Source organism: Nasonia vitripennis, chromosome 3, assembly GCF_009193385.2.
Source record: "Nasonia vitripennis strain AsymCx chromosome 3, Nvit_psr_1.1, whole genome shotgun sequence".
NCBI lineage: Eukaryota > Metazoa > Arthropoda > Insecta > Hymenoptera > Pteromalidae > Nasonia > Nasonia vitripennis.
The window spans coordinates 22,350,383-22,374,427 of NC_045759.1; the positions used below are offsets into that span (position 1 = coordinate 22,350,383).

The 24,045-nt window shown below is 49.9% G+C and overlaps 1 protein-coding gene across 7 annotated transcripts in view; it reads right to left on the reverse strand.

The window, feature by feature from the left end:
• Positions 1-24,045, reverse strand: part of LOC100679293 (transcriptional regulator ovo) — a 61,604-nt gene that overhangs the window by 3,814 nt on the left and 33,745 nt on the right. For 2 of the 7 annotated variants that reach the window (XM_032598003.1, XM_031927601.2), the window contains exons 1-7: positions 11,337-12,031; positions 3,048-3,478; positions 2,407-2,899; positions 1,413-1,962; positions 1,034-1,290; positions 580-767; positions 215-352 (exon numbers count right to left, since the gene is read on the reverse strand). In XM_032598003.1, the coding sequence (XP_032453894.1) occupies positions 215-352; positions 580-767; positions 1,034-1,290; positions 1,413-1,962; positions 2,407-2,899; positions 3,048-3,478; positions 11,337-11,496 (2,217 nt within the window). In that variant the 5' untranslated portion in view covers positions 11,497-12,031. Of the gene's footprint in view, positions 1-214; positions 353-558; positions 768-1,033; positions 1,291-1,412; positions 1,963-2,406; positions 2,900-3,047; positions 3,479-11,336; positions 12,032-14,048; positions 14,193-24,045 lie in introns of those variants that run through there. The other 5 variants (XM_032598002.1, XM_032598001.1, XM_031927602.2 and 2 more) reach the window with 5 other exon arrangements.

The following is a 24,045-nucleotide window of genomic DNA, read 5'->3' on the forward strand; positions in this document are numbered from 1 at the left end:
TACATTGCATACTATTGCTTCGTGATCGCAGGCTGTAGCTGTATTCGCGAGCCTTGGAAGTCGAGGAAAAAAAAATTCGCGCAATAAAGAAACGCCTGTCTGTACCGTTCTTTGTCTTCGCGATCGCGGCAAAAACGGCATTATAATTAAAAACAATCGAGCGGGAGCGGGAGGAGAAAAAAACCGCACGAGCGAAGAAAGAAAATTGCATTACCTTGCCAGGTGGCGGTCTCGCGGTGCGATCTTCGTCACGGGTGGTCGCCGCTTGCCTCTGGCCTTCGATTGCCAATGGATTCTTGATTCCGTGTCCTCCATTGACAAACTCCAGTTGGCAGTCACCGGGAAGTCCCAACTGTGCAAGAAGAATAACACAACGTTTAGTAAGATTCGCGAAGAGAAAAAGAACCCGACGAAAACAGCCGTGCCGTTAAAAATGGGATAAAGCAGTCAAGTTGATTGGCATTGCATAATTACGAATTTGAAACTAATCGACCGATTGGAAATTCTCTAACTTTTTCCTAATGTATGCTTTTGCCTCTATCAAACCGAGCTGCTTACCCTCTGTTGAAGTACACCGACCCTTTGCGTGAGCGGCGGCTCCCCGGTGGTCGAAGACGTGCTCGAGGCGACTCCGGCTGGACTGGGTGCGTGATCCATGAGGTTGCAAGGTGGAGAGGTGCTCGTCGAGGTCGCGTCGAGCGAGCAGCTTCCGGCTCCGGGGCTCGGCAAGCTTCCACCAGCACTGCTTGCTGAATCGAGTTCTAAACCTGTAAAGAGAGGAAAGCAGTCGTTATAGTCGAGCCGAGAAAAGAGTTGACGTTAGAATTTGTTAGTCGATTGTTAGATTCTACGAGACAAAACATTGGCTACGTTTGCTGGCTACTGAAGTTCTCGAAACAATTATTGAAGTATACGAAGGATGAATGTCAAGTCCGATGAATGAAGTAAATCTATTGTTACTTTGGCATACACAGAGTAGACTCTACAAAAGTGGAGGATGCGGGGGAAGGGGGAAAATAGTCAAGAGGCCCACCACTGCCAGTAAAGCTGAGACCGGGACTCAGCAAACCTTGATGATGATGCTGCTGATGCGGAGACATGGCCTGCTGCTGTTGCTGCTGCAGTTGGACCTGGATCTGGAGCTGCTGAAGCTGGGGCTCGTTCGGGCTCTGGTTCAAGTGCAGGCCCAGCTCGGATCGTTCTTTGGAAAGAGTCTGGTAATTCGACTCGCCGTTCGAGTAGAGGCTCGACAGTTTCGACGAGGTGAAGTGCTGTGGTGCTCCGTAGTGTCTGAAAATGGAAAGAAAATGTTCACGTCAGCTCCGCCGTCACAACCACTAGAAAATCCTCGACTCTCTCTCTCTCTCTCTCTCTCTCTCTCTCTCTCTCTCTCTCTATCGCAAGATACCTACCTCGAAGCATCGAATCCACGCGTGAGGGAAATGCTGTGCTCAGGGAAAGGGTCGACACTGGGCTCGACGGGCGTGTTCATCTGTCCGTCCTGTCCACCCATGCCGGTGCTACCAGCGGACGCGGGGGAGTGCAGGGTCTCGTCGAGAAGTTCACCGTTGCCTTCCTCGGCTGGCAGCCTCGGCAGGAACAGGTCCGCGGCGTCGCTCAAGCTCTCCAGCAAAGCCGTGTGGTCTGAGCTGAAGGTCAGCGTGGCCGAGAACTGAAGCGGGTCGACGACGGCGCCCGAGACCACGTCGAGCATCATGCCAGAGTCGGTGACGTCGTACGCGCCGTACTGGCCGCTGAGCAGGTCGTTCGGCTGCATTTTGTAAGCCGTGAGGTCTTCCTCTTCCTTGAGTGCGAGGCCGTAGGAGGCGCAGACGTTCTGGAGCAGGGAATACTGTTTGCCTTCCTGGGCGGCGTACTGGTGCTGGCTGTTGAGGGAGCTGTCCTGCTGGCCGGTGTCGCACTCCATGCCGACAGCTTGCGAAGCTGTCAGATAGCCATTGCCTGTTGGGAGACAAGGATCTTTAGTCGGGGCTTTATTTTTCAGTTGGTTTAGGCTAAAGGTCGCGAGACCATTACTTTCGTAATAGTTTGGCATGTAATTCATGTGGTGAAAATCCATATTACTGTAGTAATAATCCATATAACTGTGGTAATAATTTGTATTACTGCAGTAATAATTCATTATTCCGAGCACCGAAGCGATCGGCACTTTCACGTTTTTAATTTACAAACTATTAGGACGAGTGTCGCTCGCGCATAAAGCCCGGTAGTAAAATTTTCAATTTGAATGAGGAAATTCCACGTCAATCCCGGCGCGCGGTACTCGACTGACTGGCCTGTATACACAAGCTACACCACTTGATTCTCGGTACAGCAGCGAGAGTACACACGATCACAACATCGAAAAGAGAAGCTTACTATAAGCGTAGCATTACGCACACTCACCATTGTACTGATTGGCGAAGTTGGCGAGGTTGTTGCCCCCCTTGAGGCTCTCGTAGAACGGCGGCAGGGACCCGGTCGGCGGCGAGCTGGGCCCGTAGTTGCCGCGGCCTCCGTTGCCACCGGGGTTCATTCCGCCACCACCGGCACCACCGCCGCTCGCACCACCGGCTGCGCCACCGGCACCACCACCGCTAGCGAATCCACCCGCGGATCCTCCGCCGGAAGCTCCGCCACCGGAACCGGCTCCTCCGTTCCCCGACTGTCCCGAGGATCCACCGGAGGACTGTCCACCTCCGCTAGCCGCGCTGGAGCGTCCGTGACCACTGGCTGCCGAGTGGATGGCCGCTGCTTGGGGTCCGGAGAGGCGCATCGCCAGGAGAGGTCGGGCTATCGAGTTGCCGATCGCCGAGCGCTGTGCCTTGGCCGCCTCGCGGCCGGATTCCTCGGGCTCGGACTCCTTTCGCTTGGGCACCGCGTAGTCGATCGGCTGCTCCTGTGAGAATGAACAAGTTGGTATATTCGTATACAATAGTTGAAGCGCGTGTACTCGAAAGGGCTCTCCATTCGACTGACTCTATTTGCCCGCCCCCTAAATCCCCGTAAATACTTATGCGTAATCTGTACCATAAAAACCAACTCACCTGCTCCGGCTCCTGTGTACGTGGAATCTCGATCTTGGTATCCTCCCTCCTGGTGCTCTGCACCTTCGGCGGCACCCTCTGAATCACTGAGACCCTCGTAGGTGCCTCGAGTCTGGGCGTCCTGGTGCCGGGACTCACCGGCCTCGGCAGCTCGATCCTCTCGGGTTTGCCAATGAGTTCGGCTGCCGCCGTTTTGCGGCTGAGGACGTGGCCGCGACTGCCGTAGGGGACGTCGCCGCCGAGGATACTCGAGATGAAGCGACGAGCCGGTGTCGCCTGCGCCGTTGGCTGAGGCTCTGGTCGACAAAGTCCCGGAGACGACGAGGTACCGGGCGGCAGGACCAGGCTTGGCGGCGGCGAACACGCCGGCGACGAACCGCTGCGCAGCGATTCCGGAGTCGTGGCGCGCTCATCGTCGGATTTTTCACGATCTGTAACAGAAGATAGAGGTATTGTTTTAAAAATCAACTCAATCAACCGCTCGAATCGCTCAATCACAATCTTCGCGACACGCAATGATCAACTATTCATAAGCGTGTGCGCACGCGCGAGTGATTAATCGCCGGCGCAGCGAAAAAATCAATTAACCGAAGAAAAAAGCGAATCGCGCGCATAGATTCGCAGCTGGCGCCGGCAGCTGCTCACCGGTATTATAAGCGAGACGGAGAGGGGATACATAGTGGGCGTCTAAGCGCAGGTTCTCTTGACTTTGACACTGATGCAGCGGCGCAAAAGTCCTCGAGCGGAAGCGACTTTTTTCCGAGCGCGCGCGCGGCTCTTTGTCCGCGATAGGAAAAGACTCGCCGAGTGGAACGACGACGAGTCATTTTACGGGAGTTTGGCTAATTTCATTTAAAAGTGAAATCATCGCATCGAGATTTCGCTTTTACGAGCGAAACTCAACGTTATGTTATACAGACGCGTTACGAAAAAAGAATGTCGGAAAATCCTCGGGACCTTCGCCGCCGCCGATTTCCTAACGAGCGATAATAGTTGGACATGTATAAATACTCCGAGGAAGAAGACGCGACGCGGTCAAACAACTATGGACACCGTTGCTCGTTTGCGCAACGCCGCGAGATTACGTCAGGTGTATGCGCGTATGTGTGCGACGCAACGTCACACACACACACACACACGCACGAGCGAACGAGAGAGCATCCAAAATGGCTGCCGCCGCTGCCAGGTATGTATGTAGTATGTGTCGCGTTAGGTAACCTTCGCCGCGCAGGGAACCCGTTCTCGGAGTCGGTTTCGTTTCGAAAAAGAATTTTTTTCGAGGGACGCGATCTTTTGCAGCTCCGACGCGCGGAAGGAGTGAGTAGAAAGCGCTTCCGAAGGATCCTCGTAAAACCGTCGTGCTTTATTATTTTCATTTTTTTTTTCGTCGCCTTATCTCCTCCGTCGACGCGAGTGAAAAGTATCGAAGGCTGTACACTGCACCGCTGCAGTAATGAGTGACTCGATTGTCGGCTTGAAAGATTCGGATTAGCATTTTTTTTTGTAGCGGATCGTATAGTGTCCAGGGAAGATTCGAGAGACGGAAAAGTACTCGCGAAGCGGAGCGTGTCGAAACACACTCAGCCGCGCGCGACAGAGACAAAGTACGAGAGCGGTTTTTTTTCCAGCTCTCTCGTAAAAATAAAAATGAAAAGAGCGAGTGTATTACACACACGCGGTGTACGATGCACTCTCGGCTTATCGGACACTTTCCTCTCTCTCTCTCTCTCTCTCTCTCTCTCGCGAATATTTCAGCGCTTCTCTCGCTTTTTTATCACCGTCACGAATATATAAGACAAACCGTATAATTTTTTCGACACTTTATCGCTATATTTTTTCGCAGTTACATCGAGCCGCGCGCTTTATAAATAGTCCCATTCTTATATCCTCGGCCGTTTTATAACGCTAAAGCAGCCGAGGCAGCGGCGAAGCGAGTTTCTCCCGTATAGCCTCGGTAAAAGGCAAACCAGCTTCGCCGTGTACAAGAAGAAGAAGAAGAAGAAGAAGACGACGACGACGACGACGAAGCAGCGGCAGCAACAGCAGTACAGCGAAGTGCCGGAGAAGCCGAGGAGACGGCGACAAAAAGAAACTACAAGTCTCTCTCTCTCTCTCTCTCTCTCTCTCTCCTACAACAGGAGGCGCTGGAATGCCAGAGATACACCGCGCTGTATAACGGAGAGAGAGACTCGAACGCTCGATAAAGAGGGAGCGTGTTGTATAGCGGTGAGCAGGTACTATACGCTGCGGTGATTTTGATGCGCGAGAGGGAAGGACTTTTTCGCCTGCTGACAGCGGGATTTTTCTAAAACGGCAGCCTTCGCGGATCCTTATTCACAGTCGGAGCTCCTTAATCACTCAGAAGTGCATAACGGTCGCAATTACTAATCGGCGACACATCGCAGGTGAACAAAAAAAGTGCGTGTACATATATAAAATCGCGAGAGAGCCAATCACGGGCAGAAAAATTCGGGTCAATGTCAGAGCCGCGAGCGCGGAATGAGAGTGCGTGAGTTTGCTCTTGGATCGCAGCGCATATTGTGCCCGCTCTACTCGCGCAGAAGAAAGATCGATCCGCTCGCTTTTATGCGCGGCACGACGCGTTTCGACGTTTCAATGTCAGCGCGAGAGATTCGCGATTTCTACACGGAGCGGATTTTCGCGTGCGCTATCCGGGCACGCGTAGATTTTAAGCTCGAAGGACGAGGACGATTTTTGAGGAGCAAATACGCGCGCGCACGTGTGGTTTATGCTCTGACCTTAATGGTAATGCGATTCAAATGGCAATTAGGACAGCGTGTCGAGGACAAGTCGGCGATTCTTTTTTCTCTCCTCGCTGATGCCGCGGGGATGCTAATTGCGAATTTTCGAGCGGAGGACCCTGGGCCTATTTGTTTCCTGCGGCGATCTGGGAATATTTATAGGAGAGAGAAACACACACGCGTGCGTCGCTTGTCGAGATTTCTGCGGAATCGATTTATATTAGGATCGGCTTACCGGCGAGGAGATCGGTATGTATACGGTTTCGCCGATCGTAGATCCGAAAATCCCTAATTCATCGCTTGCGGCCTATTAACAACCTGTTGACTGCACGCGGATGCAATTAAAATCGGCTCAGGCGTATACACATCGATTTACCGATACCGATCCCCGAGATCGTGTACTACCAGCTTTACCGCTCGAAATCCCCGACGATCTATGCGATCGACCTTTAAGCTCGACCTACTTGTCTCTCTCGTCGGCGCAACCACTCCCAGAAATCGTTTTCGCGCCTCTAGCCATGTAGCTATAATTACACGTACAAGCGGCGGAGAGAGAGAGAGAGAGAGAGAGAGAGAGAGAGAGAGAGAGATGGGGCGAGGAGCGGCGGAAACGGAATGTGTCGCTCTTTTGCAATGCGCATCGATATGACGTGCGAGAGCTTTTTTTCTCTCCTCGCGAGGAATGCGCGAGTGATAGATAAGAGTTACAACCGTGATTTATCGCAAGGGCGAGGAAAATGTTTGTTTTCCCCGATCTCTACGACTTCCGTAGAACCGCTTTTTATACATTGATAGCGAAGCACCTGGCGAGGAGCTGTGCTATACGCTCGCTTTTAATTTTCTGCCCGTCCATTAACGATTATGCGCCCGTATGCCCGCAGCGCCTGTCGTATAATTAGACGCGAGTGAGTGTATGGCTGCGGAGAAAAATAAAAACGAGCTTTACGCGCGCGGAGACAAAGAGTAATCTGCCGCGACGACTGTCCGGACTCATGCAGGTGATTGAATAATCGCAGGTATGAACTTTTTTTTATTTATTCGTGAAAAAAAATCGTTCGATTATTTCCAATCGCATAAACATGCGTTGTGTGCGTTAGAACGATCGCTTATGCTAATCGATCGTTAACGGTTCCCGCAGCGCGCGTGAGTGTGTGCCATTGAACTCGCGCGTATTAGTCGAGAGAGACGTCGATGAATTAACTTTCCGTCGCAACAAACGATATTTTTCAACTTTCATGTGTGCGTAAACGCAACAGGGTCACGATCGTCGATTTTCGCACCCGACGAAAATAACCAGCCGATGTGTCCATTAAAGGACGTAATATCACGAGAAAACCCGATTCGCGCATACAAAATTTTAAAAAATTCGCCGGATACACGAGCGCGCGTGCGAAAAAATCGACTCTCCGCAAAACGCCGATCGCCGGCGAGGGTATATCCCTGAGCTCAATCCGTTACGCAGAATCATCGCTCGGCCATAAAAGCGCGAGCCGGTCGAAAATAAAAAAGAAATGTATGTACGTATATACATATATATATAGAAAAAGGAGATCGGAATCGAACAAAGGAGAGCGAGAACAAGGCTGCAGTGCTCTGGGCGCGACGATTTTTTTTTTTGCTTCAACGCAGAGCGGAGAAATTGCGATGCGCCCGCGGCAGCATGTAGCCGACTAATTGAACTTGCAAAATCTAGACGAGATTTTCATTGTCGCCGATGACTCGGGCACTTTCGAGACACTCGCGCGTGTACGCATTGATGACTCATCGCCGTATATAATAGCGATTTTTCTCGCGCCGCAAAATTTATCGCCGGTGTAACATCAGATCGTATACGCGAGAGAAGAGCACAGGAGAGCCATGCTGGAGAAGAAAATAAAATCGGCGAGCGGCATGAGAAATCGCGAAAGCTCGTGCACTTGGCCCCCATCGCCGGCTGGGAATTTCGGTCAGGGCTCTTTGGTACAACGTTGCGCCATCGCCGTCTCGACGCGAATGTATAAACGATCGTTGCTACACTCTACACACACACACACACACGGTGCGCGCGAGTGTATATTAATGTAAAACCGCCGAAACTCACTCGGCCCCTCGGGCGAGGTTGCGAATATTGTTGTGTGTGTTACGGTTATTACGCAATAACCGTGAACATTTATATATTATAGTAATAGCGAAACAAAGCTGTATAACATACCGTTATATAGCTAACACGCGACTCTGCACTGCACGCTTTGGAAAAATTAACATGACAAAGTCGCGGCGCACGTGCTCCGCGGCATTATTTAACTCTCGTCTCTCGCTCAGAAACCTCTACCGACCGAGAGCGGCCTGTTCACCGGTATGGTTATGTCTGGCCGAACCTGTTTCGCGCGAGCGATGATACCCGCCGAGGTGAATCCGATCGCGACCGTTTCGTTCGACGAGCGCGCAAAAAGCGCCGCCGCCAGTGTGCCTTCTATAGGTCTCTCTCTCTCTCTCTCTCTCTCTCTCTCTCTCTCTCTCTCTCTCTCTCGATCTTTGTACTCATTGCTTCTTTTTTCAGGCGAAGCCGAGGAGTGGCTTTCGTCCTTGTAGGCGGGATAACTTCAAATTTCGATTTCTTTCGGGACAAAGGACGCGTTATATAGTTTCTCGAAACACAGAGATCTATAAGAAAAAGCTCGATGAATCAGCGCGAACGGTAAACCTGCATAGCGCGCGTGCTATCCCCTCGTGAAAAGTATGTAGCGCATCGCTCGTGTACACGCCGACGAGAGAACAGGTCGCATATATAAACCTGCAGCACGCGCAGACACTTCCGGACTAGCCGCCGGCGGCGCAGCGATATAGATATCGCGAGTCCATTTCTGCCGCTGTGTGTATATATGTATATGTATACAGGCTTGCTAAGCGCGAGCGAGAGAGAGAGAGAGAGAGAGAAATAGAAAAAGAGCACCGGCGCATTGTAATTCGTCTCGATGAGCGAGCAACCTGATAGGCACCTGCCCCACTACGCGCCGGCGCATATATTATAACGCCGCTGTCGAGTGCTCTACCCTACTGGCCCCTCCGGCTAGCGTATCGCGCCTCTTTGTATAACGCGCCTGCGTGTCAACTGCAGCTATGCACGCGTCCGTTAGCGATTCTTCTTCCGCTATAGCTCTCGCTCTCTGTGTGTGTGTGTGTGTTTTTTTTTCTTTTTGTTTGGTTCCGAGATAACACGAGATAAGCGATTGTAAAAAAATTGATCGGCTACCTTTGTTGCGGATAACAGATTTACGCGCGGCGATATCGAGAAGACGGATATATCGGCGAGTCCGTTACAAGAGAGCGGAGGGATCACCTTGAAACTTGTTATTATTTCTCCGATTCGACTCGTTAATCCTCGTAGCTCGACAAAGTCCTATACAATCGCGGTGGAGCAGGAGGATACCCGCGAGAAAAAAAAATATTTATCTTTCGAAAAGTCCCCCGAAAAGAGAGAAATCCCTGCCGCGGGAATCTTTTTTACGGCTCCTCTTCGTCGGAGCGCACACAATAACGAAGGCGGACAGCAGGAAAAGGGAGGGCGGCTCTAATGCCCGCGGTCGTCAAAACCCCCTCTCGATTAACGCCGACGCCGAGGAGGAAGAGAGGCCCTTTTTTTCTAAACCAGTTTTAGGACCTGTGTATCCATACCGATCGGCCGTGAGTGCATATATGCACACTCGAGAAACACCTACTCACTGTACCGTTGCTCGTATAGCGAACAACGAAAAAGGGGCTCGAAAATCTCTCTCTCTCTCTCTCTCTTTCATTCCCGCGCCGGTGTTAATCTCGACGGCGAGTTCCCACACGGGAATGCACATCACGCGTATATCGTAGCGCAGGTGAGTTATGGATTATATGCGGTTACAAGCATTTAAATGCCGTAAGAAAATTTTCGATCGGTTACGCGGCGCGCGGTTACACACACTCGTATGGAAATAAAACGCGACAGTGCGTTATATTAGCCTGCGATTAGGGAATTACGAAAACCGACATTATCGGACACGCGCAGCGAGTACCGTTACAGCCACACGACGGGCGAAGTTAATTAGAGACGCGAAAAAGCGCGCGATTTACGAATCGAAGCGCGGTTACAGTCTTATGTCAACTAGCGATGATTTCACATCGCTCCGATACTTATTATGCACGCACGCCGCGGACGTAACCTTTCTGTATGCAGTAATAACTCGACTACTATCGAGCTACCGCGGCACTGCAACCCAGTGTAAATAGCATTTATTTTTAAGCGTGATGTGCCTGCCGCCGGCTGCTGTTTTCGCGGAGAAAATAACATTTTTCTCAATGCCGATATCTCGCCTCGATAAACAGCGCGCCGATCGTAAATCGCGCGGCAGGCAATAGGAAGCTCCATAAAAAACAAGAGCCGCGAGCCAGCAGTAGTCTCTGTTTGAAAAGTGAAAGAAGCAGTGTAGCATACAGCTCGATCGTATTCCGAGAATAGGAAGAAGAGAGGAAAGGACGATCGGTAAATATATACGATTCTCCGAACGCGTGTCGTCTCTCTCTCTCTCTCTCTCTCCGCGATTTCGAGTTCTCCTCAAGGGCAGCGCAGCGCTCTCGCGAGTTTTATTCGCGCTAACGAGCGGCTCCTCTAAGCAATACACCTGCGTGTGTCAGGTGCCAGCACCTGCGGCCTCAGAGATGCTCCACACACTTCCCGTATTACGTGTATGCGTGCGTATACGGAACTGGGTATATAAGAAGTGCCCGAGGGGCTGCGCGAGGACTATCCGAAAATCGCCGGCCTTGCGCGTTAGAGGTCCTTCTCGACTCCGGCTTATATACATATCTATGATTCTTTTTGCACGCGCTCGTATCCTTCCTCGGGCGCTGATTTTATGCGAGCGCGCGCGCTGACCTTATAACATTTACGAGATTTAAATATTTATTTTTTTCGCGCGCTGAGCTCTTTCCTGATGCTTTTTTTTTATCCTCGTCGGTTCGACTGTGAGAGAGAGAGAGAGAGAGAGATTATAAGTGCGCGAGGGGAGGAGAGACAAGGTGAGCGTAATTTATGTAAGAGGCTGCAGTTATGCTATTTATATAAGAAAATTATTCGCGGAAACGGCTCGTGCTTTATTTGTTATTGATTTAATTACGGTAACGTTACACGCTTGATTTTAGAAATGCGTGTGATTTGCGTTATCGGATTATCAGGGCTTCGCGTAATGGCTTAAGTAAACGTGCGTTAATATACGGTGTAACGGTAGCGAGAGCAGCGTAATCGGTCGAACCGATTGATTTCACGACATTCGTTAACGAGTCGCTCGGAAAAGCAGCTCGTAATGGTCAATTTGCGGAGAACGCTCTCTCGAGTTATCGTCGGAGATCCGTTTCGAGCGTGCGCCGGCGTAAATACACAAGAGATAAAAAAGTCGCTCGCGCGCGCCTCTAATTACCGACACAAGCGTATGCAAACGAATCAGAATTTGAAATTTGGAAAAGCTCTTACCGATACCGAGCGGTATCGGTATCGGTACGAATCGAAAATCGCTATACTCACACTGGTGCTTGTTGACGATGAGGCTGAGTGGCTCGGCACCTCCGAGTGGGCTCTCCTTGCCGCCGCCGGAGGAAGGTGGGCTCTTGCCGAGGTGCTGCGCCTCGAGGAGACGCAGCTGCTGCTGGTGCAGCCGATTCTTGATGAGGAATATCTTGGGCATCCTGAGGCTGCTCTGCTAGCGCTACTACTCGCGAGAAAGGAGCAGCAGATCTCCTCCGACGGAGAGACGTGCGGGCGCTCTTCTTCTAGCTGGACTCGCCGCGGCTCTTATCACCGCATGCTGCCGCAACGGCATCCACTCAACAACAGATCGGTAGCACTTTTTTTTTTTTTATTTCCAATAGCTCTTGCTCGGAATAACAAAAAAAAATCTCTCAGTCGTTCCTACGATTATCTCGAAATTCGACTATGTTCTGCAAAAAAAAACACACTCGCGTCACACTCGGCGATGATGAGGATGTACAGTTATTATTGAGATGGGTACAGCGCAGCTCTGGAGTGAGAGCAGTTGTCGGCGCGCAGGTAGGAGCGCGACTGATGCGTGTCTTGTAACTGTGCAGATAGCGTGGTAGACGATCGGAACGACTACAACGACGACAGCGGCGTTTGGTTCGCTCGGCCTCTCGTGCTCGACTGGCCGGGGGCCTTGGCTCTCGCTCCTGCGCCTCCACGAGCCGCCGTTGCCGCCGCAGCCGCGTATACACAGGTAAGTCCAGGGCCTCGGCGCTCTCTCATCCCCACCCCTCGCCTACGCTACCGTTCTCTCTCTCTCTCTCTCTCTCGCTCGCTCGCTCTGTCCCGGGGCCCTTTCGCTCTTTCTCTTTCTCGGAGGAAAGAGAGAGAGAGAGAGAGAGAGGGACCGGTTCTCTCTCGCTCACTCACCTTCGCCGCTAGATTCTCTCGCGCTCTCGCGAGAAGGAGGAGCTGTGCGCGTATAGAGGAAAGAGAGAGAGAGAGAGAGAGAGCGCGCGAGAAGGAGGAGGAGGTGGAGAGGCGCAGAGGAGAGAAAAGAACGGGGAGGTGTATTACAGCCGTGTGCATCTCTCGGTCCCGCTTCGGGCCTCCCCGAGCACGGGCTGCGTGCGCATGCGCAGCTAACGGGCTCCGATGCAGTTCTGCACTCCACTCCCTCTCTCTTTTCATCCTTTCCTTCTTCTCTCTCTCTCTCTCTCTCTCTCTCTCTCTCTCTCTCTCTCTCTCTCTCTCTCTCGCTTCGCTCCGCAGCTCTATATCCGCCGGCTCACCGCATCGCGGGCTTTTCTCGCGTTTTATGGATAGCCTCTCTCTCTTTCTCTCTCTGGTACTTATTCGCGAGCACCGGGGAATTCGTGCGTGCACGCACTCTCCGTACACCGCGGCGTAATTTTCTCTCGAGGGATACACCAGCATTGCGAGACTCGACAGACTCTCTGCGGCTCGCGCTTTTTCCGTTTCCGTTTCCACGCGAGCGGCTGTAGGTTTCCCTTGGCTTCTTCTTATTCTTCTTCTTTTCTCTCGCGTCGGTTGTACATATTTCTGCGGGACGTCGAACGTTACAGTACACGCAGTTTTATTTTTTCTTCGCGCGCAATACAAGACATCGCTATGAATCAGCGCTGATGATTTTCTCTCCGGGCCGATCGCGTTTTTCCGCGTCTGACTAACAGCCTTTCGCCGTAGCTAAGGATGTAAGTAGAGACTCTCCTCTGGGCTGCAAAAAACCATCAGGAATGTGTAAGCCGATCCACGCGCACGTGTAAGTATAGAAAAGATCGATGATCCGTATGGAAGTGTGTACAGCATATAAGCCCATATCGACGGAGAGCCCTTATCTACGCGGCGAATCGGCGCACTATTTGCGAGCCCGTATACACACACTCACTCTCGCGCGAGTATATTTACTCCGACCGATAAGGAGAGAATCGTGCGGACACATATCCCGCAAAAAGCTGGAGAAAGAGAGAGAGAGAGAAATCCATGAGACGTAGAGAGATACCGCGAGCGTGTGTAGAGGGAGGAGTCGGCTCTCTCTCTCTCTCTCTCTCTCTCTCTCTCTCTCTCTTAATGGCAAGGTATGCGCGTGAGAAAGGGCGCATGTGTGTGTGCGAACCGGCAAGGTTACGTACAGTGCCGGTTACGCGCCAGCTATACGGTATATCCGCGCACGCGCGAGTTTAGCGGTATGGAACGTGCAGCTGAGAGAGATGACACGGAAACTTTTTTGCTCGCATTATCAAAAAAAAAAAAAAAAATTTCGATATCTACAGGTCCGACGATTAGTGCGCGATTAGTGTCCTAATGATCGCAGAGCCTCACGGCATAGCTATAAACTCTTTCGAGGCCCCGAGTCCAGGCGGGAGGTAATTCTGAAAGGAAGGATTATAATCAAAAGAGTAATGGACTCCACTAATCGCGCATCATCGCAAACCAAAGACAATCTCGCCGGGGGATTATCCTAAATCCTTCGGGTTAATCCTTCTTCCGCGGCAGCAAACAGACCAGTCGAGCACAAAGCGACACCAAAGGGCTCGATTACAAATCCGGAGCAAAGCATCAGCTCCATCCGCTCTCTCTCTCTCTCTCTCTCTCTCTCTCTCTCTCTCTCCGGTGCGCATTTCCCTCTCACACTCCGGTCATATACGTACACCGGCGAGAGCCAAGGAGGCCGGAGGCCATTATGCAGCCCAGTGGGGTGCTACAGGTAGACGGACAAATAGAGACGTGTATATATACCTGGTTCGCAGCGCCAATTGTCTGTCCTCCCGACTACCTGAGTGCGGGAGAGGCATGTATATTCATTCGGACCGAAGTGTTTGAAGAGAGAGGGCCAACGAGGGTGATTTCAACGATGACCGCTTCATTGGAAAACGGACTCGATCGGAGCGTCGGATAAGTCGAGGAACGATCTGCTGGAGACAAACGAGTTCAAGAGTATTACAGATTCAACAGATCAGAGTCGCGTCACATGTTTGCGCGAGAACCGGAATCGATTATACGCTCGCGACACCTTTTGCCGCATGAGCCGCTCACATGCTGTGCAACTCTCGTTGTTGCAGAGCTCATGTGCCAAGTATGATCGGTAAAAGAGGGTATATGACACTGCCCCTATGGGGGGACAGCCCCCTTTTTTCCTATATAGCGAAGAGCAGATCTCGACGAGGAGATGCAGACAGCGGCGTCGCATAACTCAGGAGTGGCGCCGGACGAATCGGCACAAGTGCAGGCGTTTCGTCGTCGAGAAAAGGAATTCCCCGCCGCGTGTGACTTTTCTCGGTTAAAGTGGCGCGTTTTCTATTATGTACCGACGATGTGTTTGTCTTGCGCGGCCGATTGGTTTGCCATGAATTATTTATCGCGTTTTTGAGAAAAACCTCTTCGAAAAATTCGTTATATAGTGTAAGCGAAGTAGAGAGACTGCGAGAAGATAATGCTAGTGTCGCGCGCGATTTCTAAAATAATTTACGGCGTCGCTTATTTTTATCTCCTAATTACCCGCCGCCAGGAGCTTTTTCTTTCGCCAAACAATTAAAGGCACTTCAACGCGCGCATTTCTCCTTGATCATCATCCGAGCCATAAAACACAATCCGCGTATAGATGGAGAAAACCAAGGAGCCGATCGCGAAGAAATCGCTTGCATTACATACAGTTTCAGGATCACTTTTACGCGCGATGACTATAAGGTCGAAAATCCTACGCGCATAACGAGCATCAAGGTGATACACCCACACACACACACACACACGCACACGAGAGCGGAGCACATCTCTCTCGCTCACAACGGGCCTACTTTCTCTGGGACGGCGCACTGTGAGCTCGCGAGCGGCAGAAAGAGAAAGAAAGACAGTCCTTTCCCAGAATTTCATTTTGCCTCTCTCGCTCGCTCGGCTCGACTCGCGCTCGTTACGCCGAGGCGGGCGCCATTCGCATAATGATTACGCGCCGAGCGCGCAACCGATTATCTAACGCTTCGCGTAATGGTCCGCGCACGCTCGGCTCTGTATATGTGTGTATATATATATATACCTGTATAGTGTATAGCGAAGGCACGAGAGATGATAGTGCTGTGCGCGCGCGCGATGGTACGTTTTTTGTGAACGGCTTTTTTGTCTGCTTTTGGCTCTGAAGTGCCTCGTGGAATTCGCGGGATGTCTCTTTATATATAGGTGCGGTTTTTTCGAAAAAAATTATGTATTATACGACCCGCTTTTATCATATACGGATGTGTATAATATGTTCATTCGAATTTCCCGTTACTCCAGAGCTCCAAAAAAAAAAAAATATAACATTTTTATCCCCAGCTGATAAGCCCGCGAATAAACCCGAAACCAGTGCAAAACATAATCAACGCGAATATACATCTCTCGCGAATATCCGCAGATTACGAAATCCGCGAGCTTACGCGCGTGCGAGTCGCTTTTAAAAATATCCGCAGCTCGTGTGAAACCGAATCGCCGCGCGCGGATTTAAAAAATCGATCGGATTTCATCGTCATGCGCAGTTCTCCAGCGTATAATTTACAAGCTCTATATATCTACACGTCGATCGATCGAAATTTTGCAGCTTTTTCGTACAATCATCTATAACGCACGACAGCCGACACGTGCGCTTAATTACAAAATCAATTAGCCATTAGCAAATCCAGACCCCCTCCCGCAGCATCCGCATCGATCAGAACTCTCTTGATTATCCGCGTATATAGTGTTTGCCACGCGCGCAGCACAAGCGGATACATTCCGGATGCAAATGTTGCGAAGCTATATATAAACACGATTAAAATTGAAGCGCGCGCTTCCATATCCCCGTTGATGAAACATTCACGCGCGTCTTTCCCACGTGCCGCTCGATGATACCGATGTATATAGGTATACGTATACCTACATGCATTAGCGGCGTGTGTATATAGAGCCAGTGCGACAATACGAGCTATAGGCACAGCCGCACAAAGACAGAGGCACAAAGAAGCGGGAAAATGTGTCTAGGCTTGCGAAACCGTTTGTTGTCGTAACCAAGTGCCAAAGTCAAGGCCAAGGCGCTCTTGGCTTCTTATGCAACTATCCGCGCGCGCGCGCGAGCGGGAAAATCAGCGCCGCGAGATGCGGTTAATGCGCGCTACAGGTATATACATATAGCCTATCCTACCTACCTATATACCCATTGCTCGAGCGTTTCACCCGTGCACTTTGTGTAAAAGGAGAAACTGCGCCTCGTCGATGTTTATGTTCCGCCGCCGCCGCCGCTGTAATGACTGGCACTGAACTTGGACGCAATTATCGAGCTGTACACACGTGGAGTTCTTTTTTCGTGCTCTCTCGGCACTTATATTCTTATTGTTTTTATCGTTTTTTTTTTATTGGAGAGGAGACGTTTCAGTGGATTTTTCAGGTATGATTTTCGAAAGTTCGAATGTCGCGAGTGTCGCTTTTTGCGCTCCGGCTAATCGTCTATGACCGGTCGTTGCGTGTATCGCGCGGTTCCGTTATACGCGTGCGGCTAAATTTATATGCGCGAGATTTTTCAGCGCTGATTCAGGAGCTGCAACTTTCGTCGCGCATTTTTGGCGCTATTGATAAAGTTGCTAAAATAAGAGCTGCTGGAGAGAGAGAGAATTTACGTAATTACACTAGTCTATCAAGGCAGCCGCAGATTTTTGGAAAAATTCCAGCACAGAAGCAACAGAAGCACAGCGCTGACGTCATGATTTCGGAGTGTATAGTGCAATTTAATAACCGCAGGTGTCCCCGGTAGCGCAGCTTTATACGACGGGTTTTCGCGCAGGCCTCGTCACTGTCTTTAATTAGCTGCAAATTCGTGAGATTGTCGCACTTTACAGTAGAACTGGCCTTTACCGTTATGTTTATTTCCCCCTTTTTTCCTCTGCACCTTTTCGTGAGAGAGAAAAAATCGCGTCCCCTTATTGCCGACGCACTGCAGCGCCGTCGTCGTCATAAACGCATTTTATTGGTCATTAGGGCTACGTAATAAATGCGTTATAGTTATCGATAAATGCTTTGACGCGCATCGGACCGTTAACGAAGCCGCGTATTAAAAAATCGAGCGGAAGTTACACCAGTTAACGCGTAATTAGATTATGCCGAAAAATAAGGCAAATAAAGCGATCAATTCCCGCCGTGTAATGCGTGATTTATAGAAAGATATGCGTGAGATAAGCGTTACGCGCATTACCTAACATTCAAAAAAGTCATTACGCGTCCTCTAGTTCTATAAATAATCCATACAGCAGTGTGTTACAAAAGCGTACATGCGAGCTTTTTCCGCAAATCGTAACTACAAATATAAAACCATCAGCATTCGGTCATCGATATACACACGTAGATCCCACGTAACTACTTGCTGCGCTTATCGAGAAGCCTCGATCGCAAGTTCTACTGCTCTTTTTTTTTCAAAAATCCCGCGGGAGTTTTAAAGACTAACGGTGCGACAGCGCGCGTCACATAATGCTACTCGAAAAACAATGGCAGCGATTTTCCTCGCGCGCAAAACAAAAAAACTGGTGCGGAAAATTAACGCTCAAGGATTCGCCAATGAGAGCTTACGCAATATTACGCTTTGCGCGCGGCTCTGCATCACTCAAATAAGCAGCGACGGACGACGTAACCGAACGACGACGACAAAAAAGCGCTATACTCGGACGTCGTCCCGCATTCGGAAAAGTTTTTACTCGCGGCTTTAATGACAGCGCCGCTCGAGATAACTTCATCGCGCGGCGAGATGTTATCGGTTCTTTCAGCGATCGTATAAGCGCATCGGGCGCCTTGTATAATTATAAGGCGTTGATTTTTATAATTCGCTGAAAATAAAAGCGCGCAAACGTTCGGGGTTGACTGAACTCCTGAAAGATGTATAATATACTGCATCGGCGCAAACTTTCACGGACTTTTAACCTTCGGCAAAGGTTGAACGCGCATGCGCGTCTATAGACCTGCCGAAAGCGCGTAACTTATTCCGTAACCCACATTACGGTCTCCCTCCCCCCCCCCTCTATCTCTCTCTCTCTCTCTCTCTCTCTCTCTCTCTCTCTCTCTCTCTCTCTCTCTCTCTCTCTCTCTCTCTCTCTCTCTCTCTCTCTCTCTCTCTCTCTCTCTCTCTCTCTCTCTCTCTCTCTCTCTCTCTCTCTCTCTCTCTCTCTCTCTCTCTCTCTCTCTCTCTCTCTCTCTCTCTCTCTCTGCTGCAGTCGAGTTATTTATACACATTTCGCTAATTGTCCGGCCGAGAACGAATATAGCGTGAGGGAACAATGGGTGGAGACCCTCGGCGAAATTGCTACACTGCACCCAAACAAACCTCCCACCGTCCTGAGCCTCGCCCTTTTTCAAGGGATTACGTATAATGCGTACCCCTCGTAACTCGACGCAATTACGACGCAACGATGGGACAGTGCACCGGTGACCCGAATTTTTCCTGCGGAGGCTGGGATTGCTATTTACATACAGTCCAGGTATACGATTCGCACCCAATAAAGACACAAAAAAGGATTCGGGGCGGGGAGGAATTACTGCGATTTATGCCGGCTGCTGCGCAATTCCTTTTCCAGTATGCGAAAACCTTCCCTGAACGACGGCAATAATACAGTATGGGCGAAGTACGATCGGTTAATAACAATAAATTAGCGTATAACGGTCGCGTTTTCAGAATTTAAGGCTGTAAAAGATTTTGGTGGAACGGAAAACGTTTGACCGAAGAGGTGATAAATTAGACCGCGTTAAGGTAGTACTACCCATACTGTGCGGTAGTCAAAACAAGTCCACTTTTTATATTATGTTTATTTGCGAGATACACATAATAACAGAAGTTGCATAAATTAAGTTACATTAAATAATGATTAAACATTCTCATCAAATAATTTTATTTACCGTAATTATCAATATAAAGTTTCAGCCAGAAGCTGATTTGACTCATTTTTTTGAAGTTAAATGTACATTTTTTAACGTTTATTTGTTTATAACTACGCTTACACGTTCCAAGTTTATATTTTTGAGGTATCAACTTATTCGTTACATGTTTATCTACTAATTTGCAAAGTTTGGGTGAATTCTGAACGGTCAGTTTTGTGAAATCAAGCAATTACTCGAAAAGTGTAGATTTTCGCAAATTGAAATGTTTCTAACCTTTGTCACAGGTTCTAAACCTTCACCAAATTTTAACTGAATGTTTATCTTATTAATATCTAACAGCATACCGAATTTTATCAAATTCTGAACGGTCAATCACTTTTGGGTAGTACTACCTTAAATCAGCACAAAGCCTACGACGGCATATTTATGGCAAATTAATTGTCAAAATTGTGCGCGCGAGGATTGCACAATATACAGCCGCGAGCACGACTGAAGAGATTTGGAAAAGCGCACGCGTCACATAGTAGCCGAGCGCATGAAGGCAAATATAACTTCATTCATAATGGATTCACTCGCGGAATAATGATATCCTCGTCGGTTTCAGCTCGTGTGTGCAGCAGTCGATGCAAGAGAAGCCAGAGATTACATAAACGCCGCGGCGTCTGTCGGCTCTCGATCCGTGCATATATTAGTGCGCGCGTTCGACATAACGAGGAATGCAGCATATGCAGAGATTACGAATATCTGAAATCGAAAACAGTTTTTCGAATAATATTTTTAGCCGCTTAATCATCGAAATTGATAAGCATCCGTGACGGCATCTCTACTCGAGATCTATAGGGAAAACTCGTAATAGGTGTTAGAGCTCCGACGACCACTATTAGCATAACGTTCCCCCGAAACACACACCCCTGTACGGATTACACCTCTTGGATAGTACACAGTATCGGGTTCAAAGGTCAGCTCGTTCGCGCGCAAACGCCTAATCACGATCGTGTTCCGGCGCGTAATCAGTCGACGATCGGCCCCGTGACTTGGAGAAAAAAAGGCCCATCTCTCTCTCTCTCTCTCTCTCTCTCTCTCTCTCTCTCTCTCTCTCTCTCTCCAGGTGTATGCTCTCTTACACGCGCTCCTTCTCGTTTCCCTCGGCTGGAGTTTTCCCGACGTCGCTTTTTTCCCCGGAGTTCACTGGCACCGACGAGTTCCGGTCGTTGCTCGCCAGCAGCTAGCACAGAGAGTGAGAGAGAGAGAGAGAGAGAGAGAGAGAGAGAAGAGGTGTACTGTATATTACAGGTATACTACGCAGAGAGAGAAAGACCGGCTACGGGCTTTAATTCGCCTCCCGACTGTTTCGTTATACGCGTCCTTTTTTCGCTCGCTTCGCGCACTTCTTTTTTTTTTTCATTCTCGTTATTTCCGCGTCCTCGTCGCTGAAATACACCGGCTGTTACGCAATTTTCTTCATACTGTGACCGCTGCGGAAATCGGTTTTATTTTCGCGTCGCGCTTTTTTCCTCCAAGCGCTGCATTTTACTCGATTCATCATACTCGCCAACGCGTTTCTTCTTCTTCTTTTTTTTTTCTCGAAAAACACTCGGTGAAAAATAATTCCCACAGCGGCGAGAGACAAGCGCGACGGTAATGACCTTAACCCCGCGAGTGTATAGCGTATAGCTTCGCTTCGCCTATATGCGCTTCGTCTAACGCCGTGTAGAGAGAGAGAGAAGCTTGCGCGCGCGCAGCAATCACTTCGCCGGATGTACGTCGTCGCAGCAGCTGACGCGTACGTACTCACGTAGGCGCTTCAATGTCAACGCACCGGGAACAAGCTGTATTTTTCTTGGTCAGCGCAGCCGAGATAGAGAGAAAAGAGTGTAATTGACGGACACGAGGCAGAAGAGGCGGGCGCATAGATCGTATTTTAATAATCACGCGCGCAAGAAAGACGTAAGTAATTTACTTTGCGCCGCGGTTCTCCCGGTGAGCTGCAATTGTGATGTCGTAATCATAGAAATTCGCCGCGGTCGGCTTCCCTCGCGCGGCGTCGTATTTTCGAAATGCTTCTTATCGCGGCGCGTCGATTTTTCGGTATAAAATCGCGCCAGCCACACACACACATACACAGGTATACAGCAGTCAAACATACGTGCTTCGCCGGCGAATACACAGCACGAGAGGGAGAGAGAGAGAGAGAGAGAGAGAGAGAGAGAGAGAGAGAGAGAGAAGCGTCTGCTCAAAGACACGTTCTAGGTCCCGTACGCTTCCCGCGATAGCAGCGGCAGCCCCGACCTGGCCAATTAAGGGCCTCGAGCCACGGCGGCGGGCCCCCCTCTGTCTTATACGTGCCTCAGCGCTATAATACCCCAGAGAGAAGAGACGTGTGTGTGCGCGCGAGTGAGAGTATCCTTATATACCAGGTTCTGCACTTGTAGCGCTGCTTGTTAGAGCCGCTGTTCCGCTCGCGCGTATACGCGGGGATGTGTAGAGATAAGCGCGGCGTATAATATACCTTAGACTCTGCTGTTTGTACGAGAAAGAGAAATTTCCATAGGATAGCGCGTCTAATGCGCACACACGGCAAAAGGCACTTTCCGAGTATACGCACACGCGGCTAATCGAACAGGGACAGTGTGTTACTCGTCGAGACACACAAAGCTCGTAACGCACTTCCTTTTGTCTGACCGACATGCAGATTCGGGGCCGGTTTGCAATCTACGCGGCGTAATTTTCTCCTTGTACGGATGAGACGAGCTTATATCCATCAGCAGAGCCCTCCCGCGAATTTCGATTACACAGAGACGCGCTTCCTTTCTCGCGGTAGCAGAAACGCGCCTCTGCGTGTATAATACACACTCGTTTTCGCTGGGAACGAGAGATTTCATCGTATAGCGTACCTGTATATACGCGGCTCTCCCGACAGAGACGGACGGCGAAAAACCGCGCGAAAAAGGAGCAAAACGCGCGTGCGCTTATATATATACGTGCAGAAGGGAGAGGAACGTGTAGACGCTCGTGACCTCAAGAAGAACTCGTCGAGGGACCGGTCTGAGCAGTACAGAGCGAGTGTGTGCTGTACGTGTATGTGCGCCGCGCAGGGACGGAGAACACGGTACCAACAGCGGCTTTATACCTCTCCGCGGCGTTGCAGCCGTGGAGTCTTTCTACTCGGTCAGGCTTTTTAACTCTTTGTCCCTTCCTTCTTCTTCTTCTTCTTCTTCTTCTTCTTCTTCTCAGTCTCCCTTCTCGTCGATTAATTCACCTTTCTTCTCGGCGATGATTTTCCAGAGACGCCTTATTATTTATTTTTGATTAGGAAGATTAGACACGCGCGCACGCCGCCTGGGACGGCAGAGAGCTGAGGTAATCATTTCGTTGTCCGTGAGAGAGCTGTGAGAACTGAGAGCTGACGTTATATGTTTTGATGGAATTCAAAGCTGATTCAATCATTGGATACAAAAAGTTTAAAAAAAAAAGGAGACTCAAGCTTCTAGGTTTATAGCTATACACCGGGACACCTTACGGACGAAGTTACGCCCGTACCAGACTCATTACTCGTCGTGCTATACATAACACACAAGATGGGAAGGTATAGCGCGTAAAGTAACATCATCAGCGATGCGCGGCCGTTTCTGTGAAAATTCGCGCGCTTCAGCGGAAGCGGATTATACTTATATACGCATAAAGCGCAGCCGCGCGTATTATACACGTTCGCCGAGTTCCTCCGTATTCAAACGTGCATTATAAGAATAATTCGAATTTCCCGCCGATTACACTCGAAATACGAATCAATCATCGCGAACTCGCACCTTAATACGTTATACAGCTCGAGCTATCGTGTGTGTTATACATCTACGGCAAACGTATATCCTCGCCGAGGACGCGGGGTGCGCGCAGGAGCATTAAATATAAATTGCCGCGAAGGAACACGGGAAGGCTGTTATATGTGCCGCGCGGCGTCCTAGTCGCGAGCGCGTTTATCCTTTTTGCCGGGGAGAGAGAGAGAGAGAGAGCAATCTCGGGTATACGGCTTTTAAAAGACCGTAAAAAGTACGAAAACAGTCGGAGAGCGGCGCGCGAGGAGATTGCCGGGAAGTTTGCGGAGGATTTTTTTTTCCACGCGAGTATAGTAGTACAAGCATTTTGAGTATTATATAGTAGCAGGAGGATATACGATATTGTAATACAACATTGTTTTGCCTGACGCAACGGCGGTTTATTTATTCAAATGCGCGGCGAACGGCGAAAATATGCGCGATCGTTCCGTCCTTTCCATAATTCATAAAAGCAGGTTAGTCACGCCAATTAAATGCGCGATCTGCATTCCCGGCTCGCGAGGATCGCCAACGGTTAAGCATGCGCATTTGCGTTTATATGCGGAAATTCTCCTATCATCGATTGAACTTTTCGTCATCGGCGTTCGATCGTTTCACCTTAGTATTGTACACACAGCTCGTAGTTCATAATACACTGTATACAGCGAGTCGAGTAAACAGCGCCGGAAGTGCGGCGCATTTAAATGGTCGCTTCCCATGACCAGTACTCCTCGGCTGGCTGAGCTCCTTGGAGGAGCTTCTTCTTCTTCTTCTTCTCCTTCGACGAGTGCACAGGGCCATTCTCACGCGAGCGAGTTATATAGCAGTCTGTTCCCCCGACTCGCGCGCGCGCTGCGCATCTTGATTATCCGGCTTTTCGGAATTTATTATTCGGCGCGCGAGAGTCTCGACTTTACGCTTAGCTGCTTGCGTGCGTATGTGGTAATATGTAGGCAAGCTCGTCGTTCACGTCTGCCGCGGCGACTATTTTTTCTCTCGATTCGAGAGAGTCGGTTATGTTTTCAAGGCTGCAGGGCCACGAGGCCGTGTTGGTGAAGAACTGT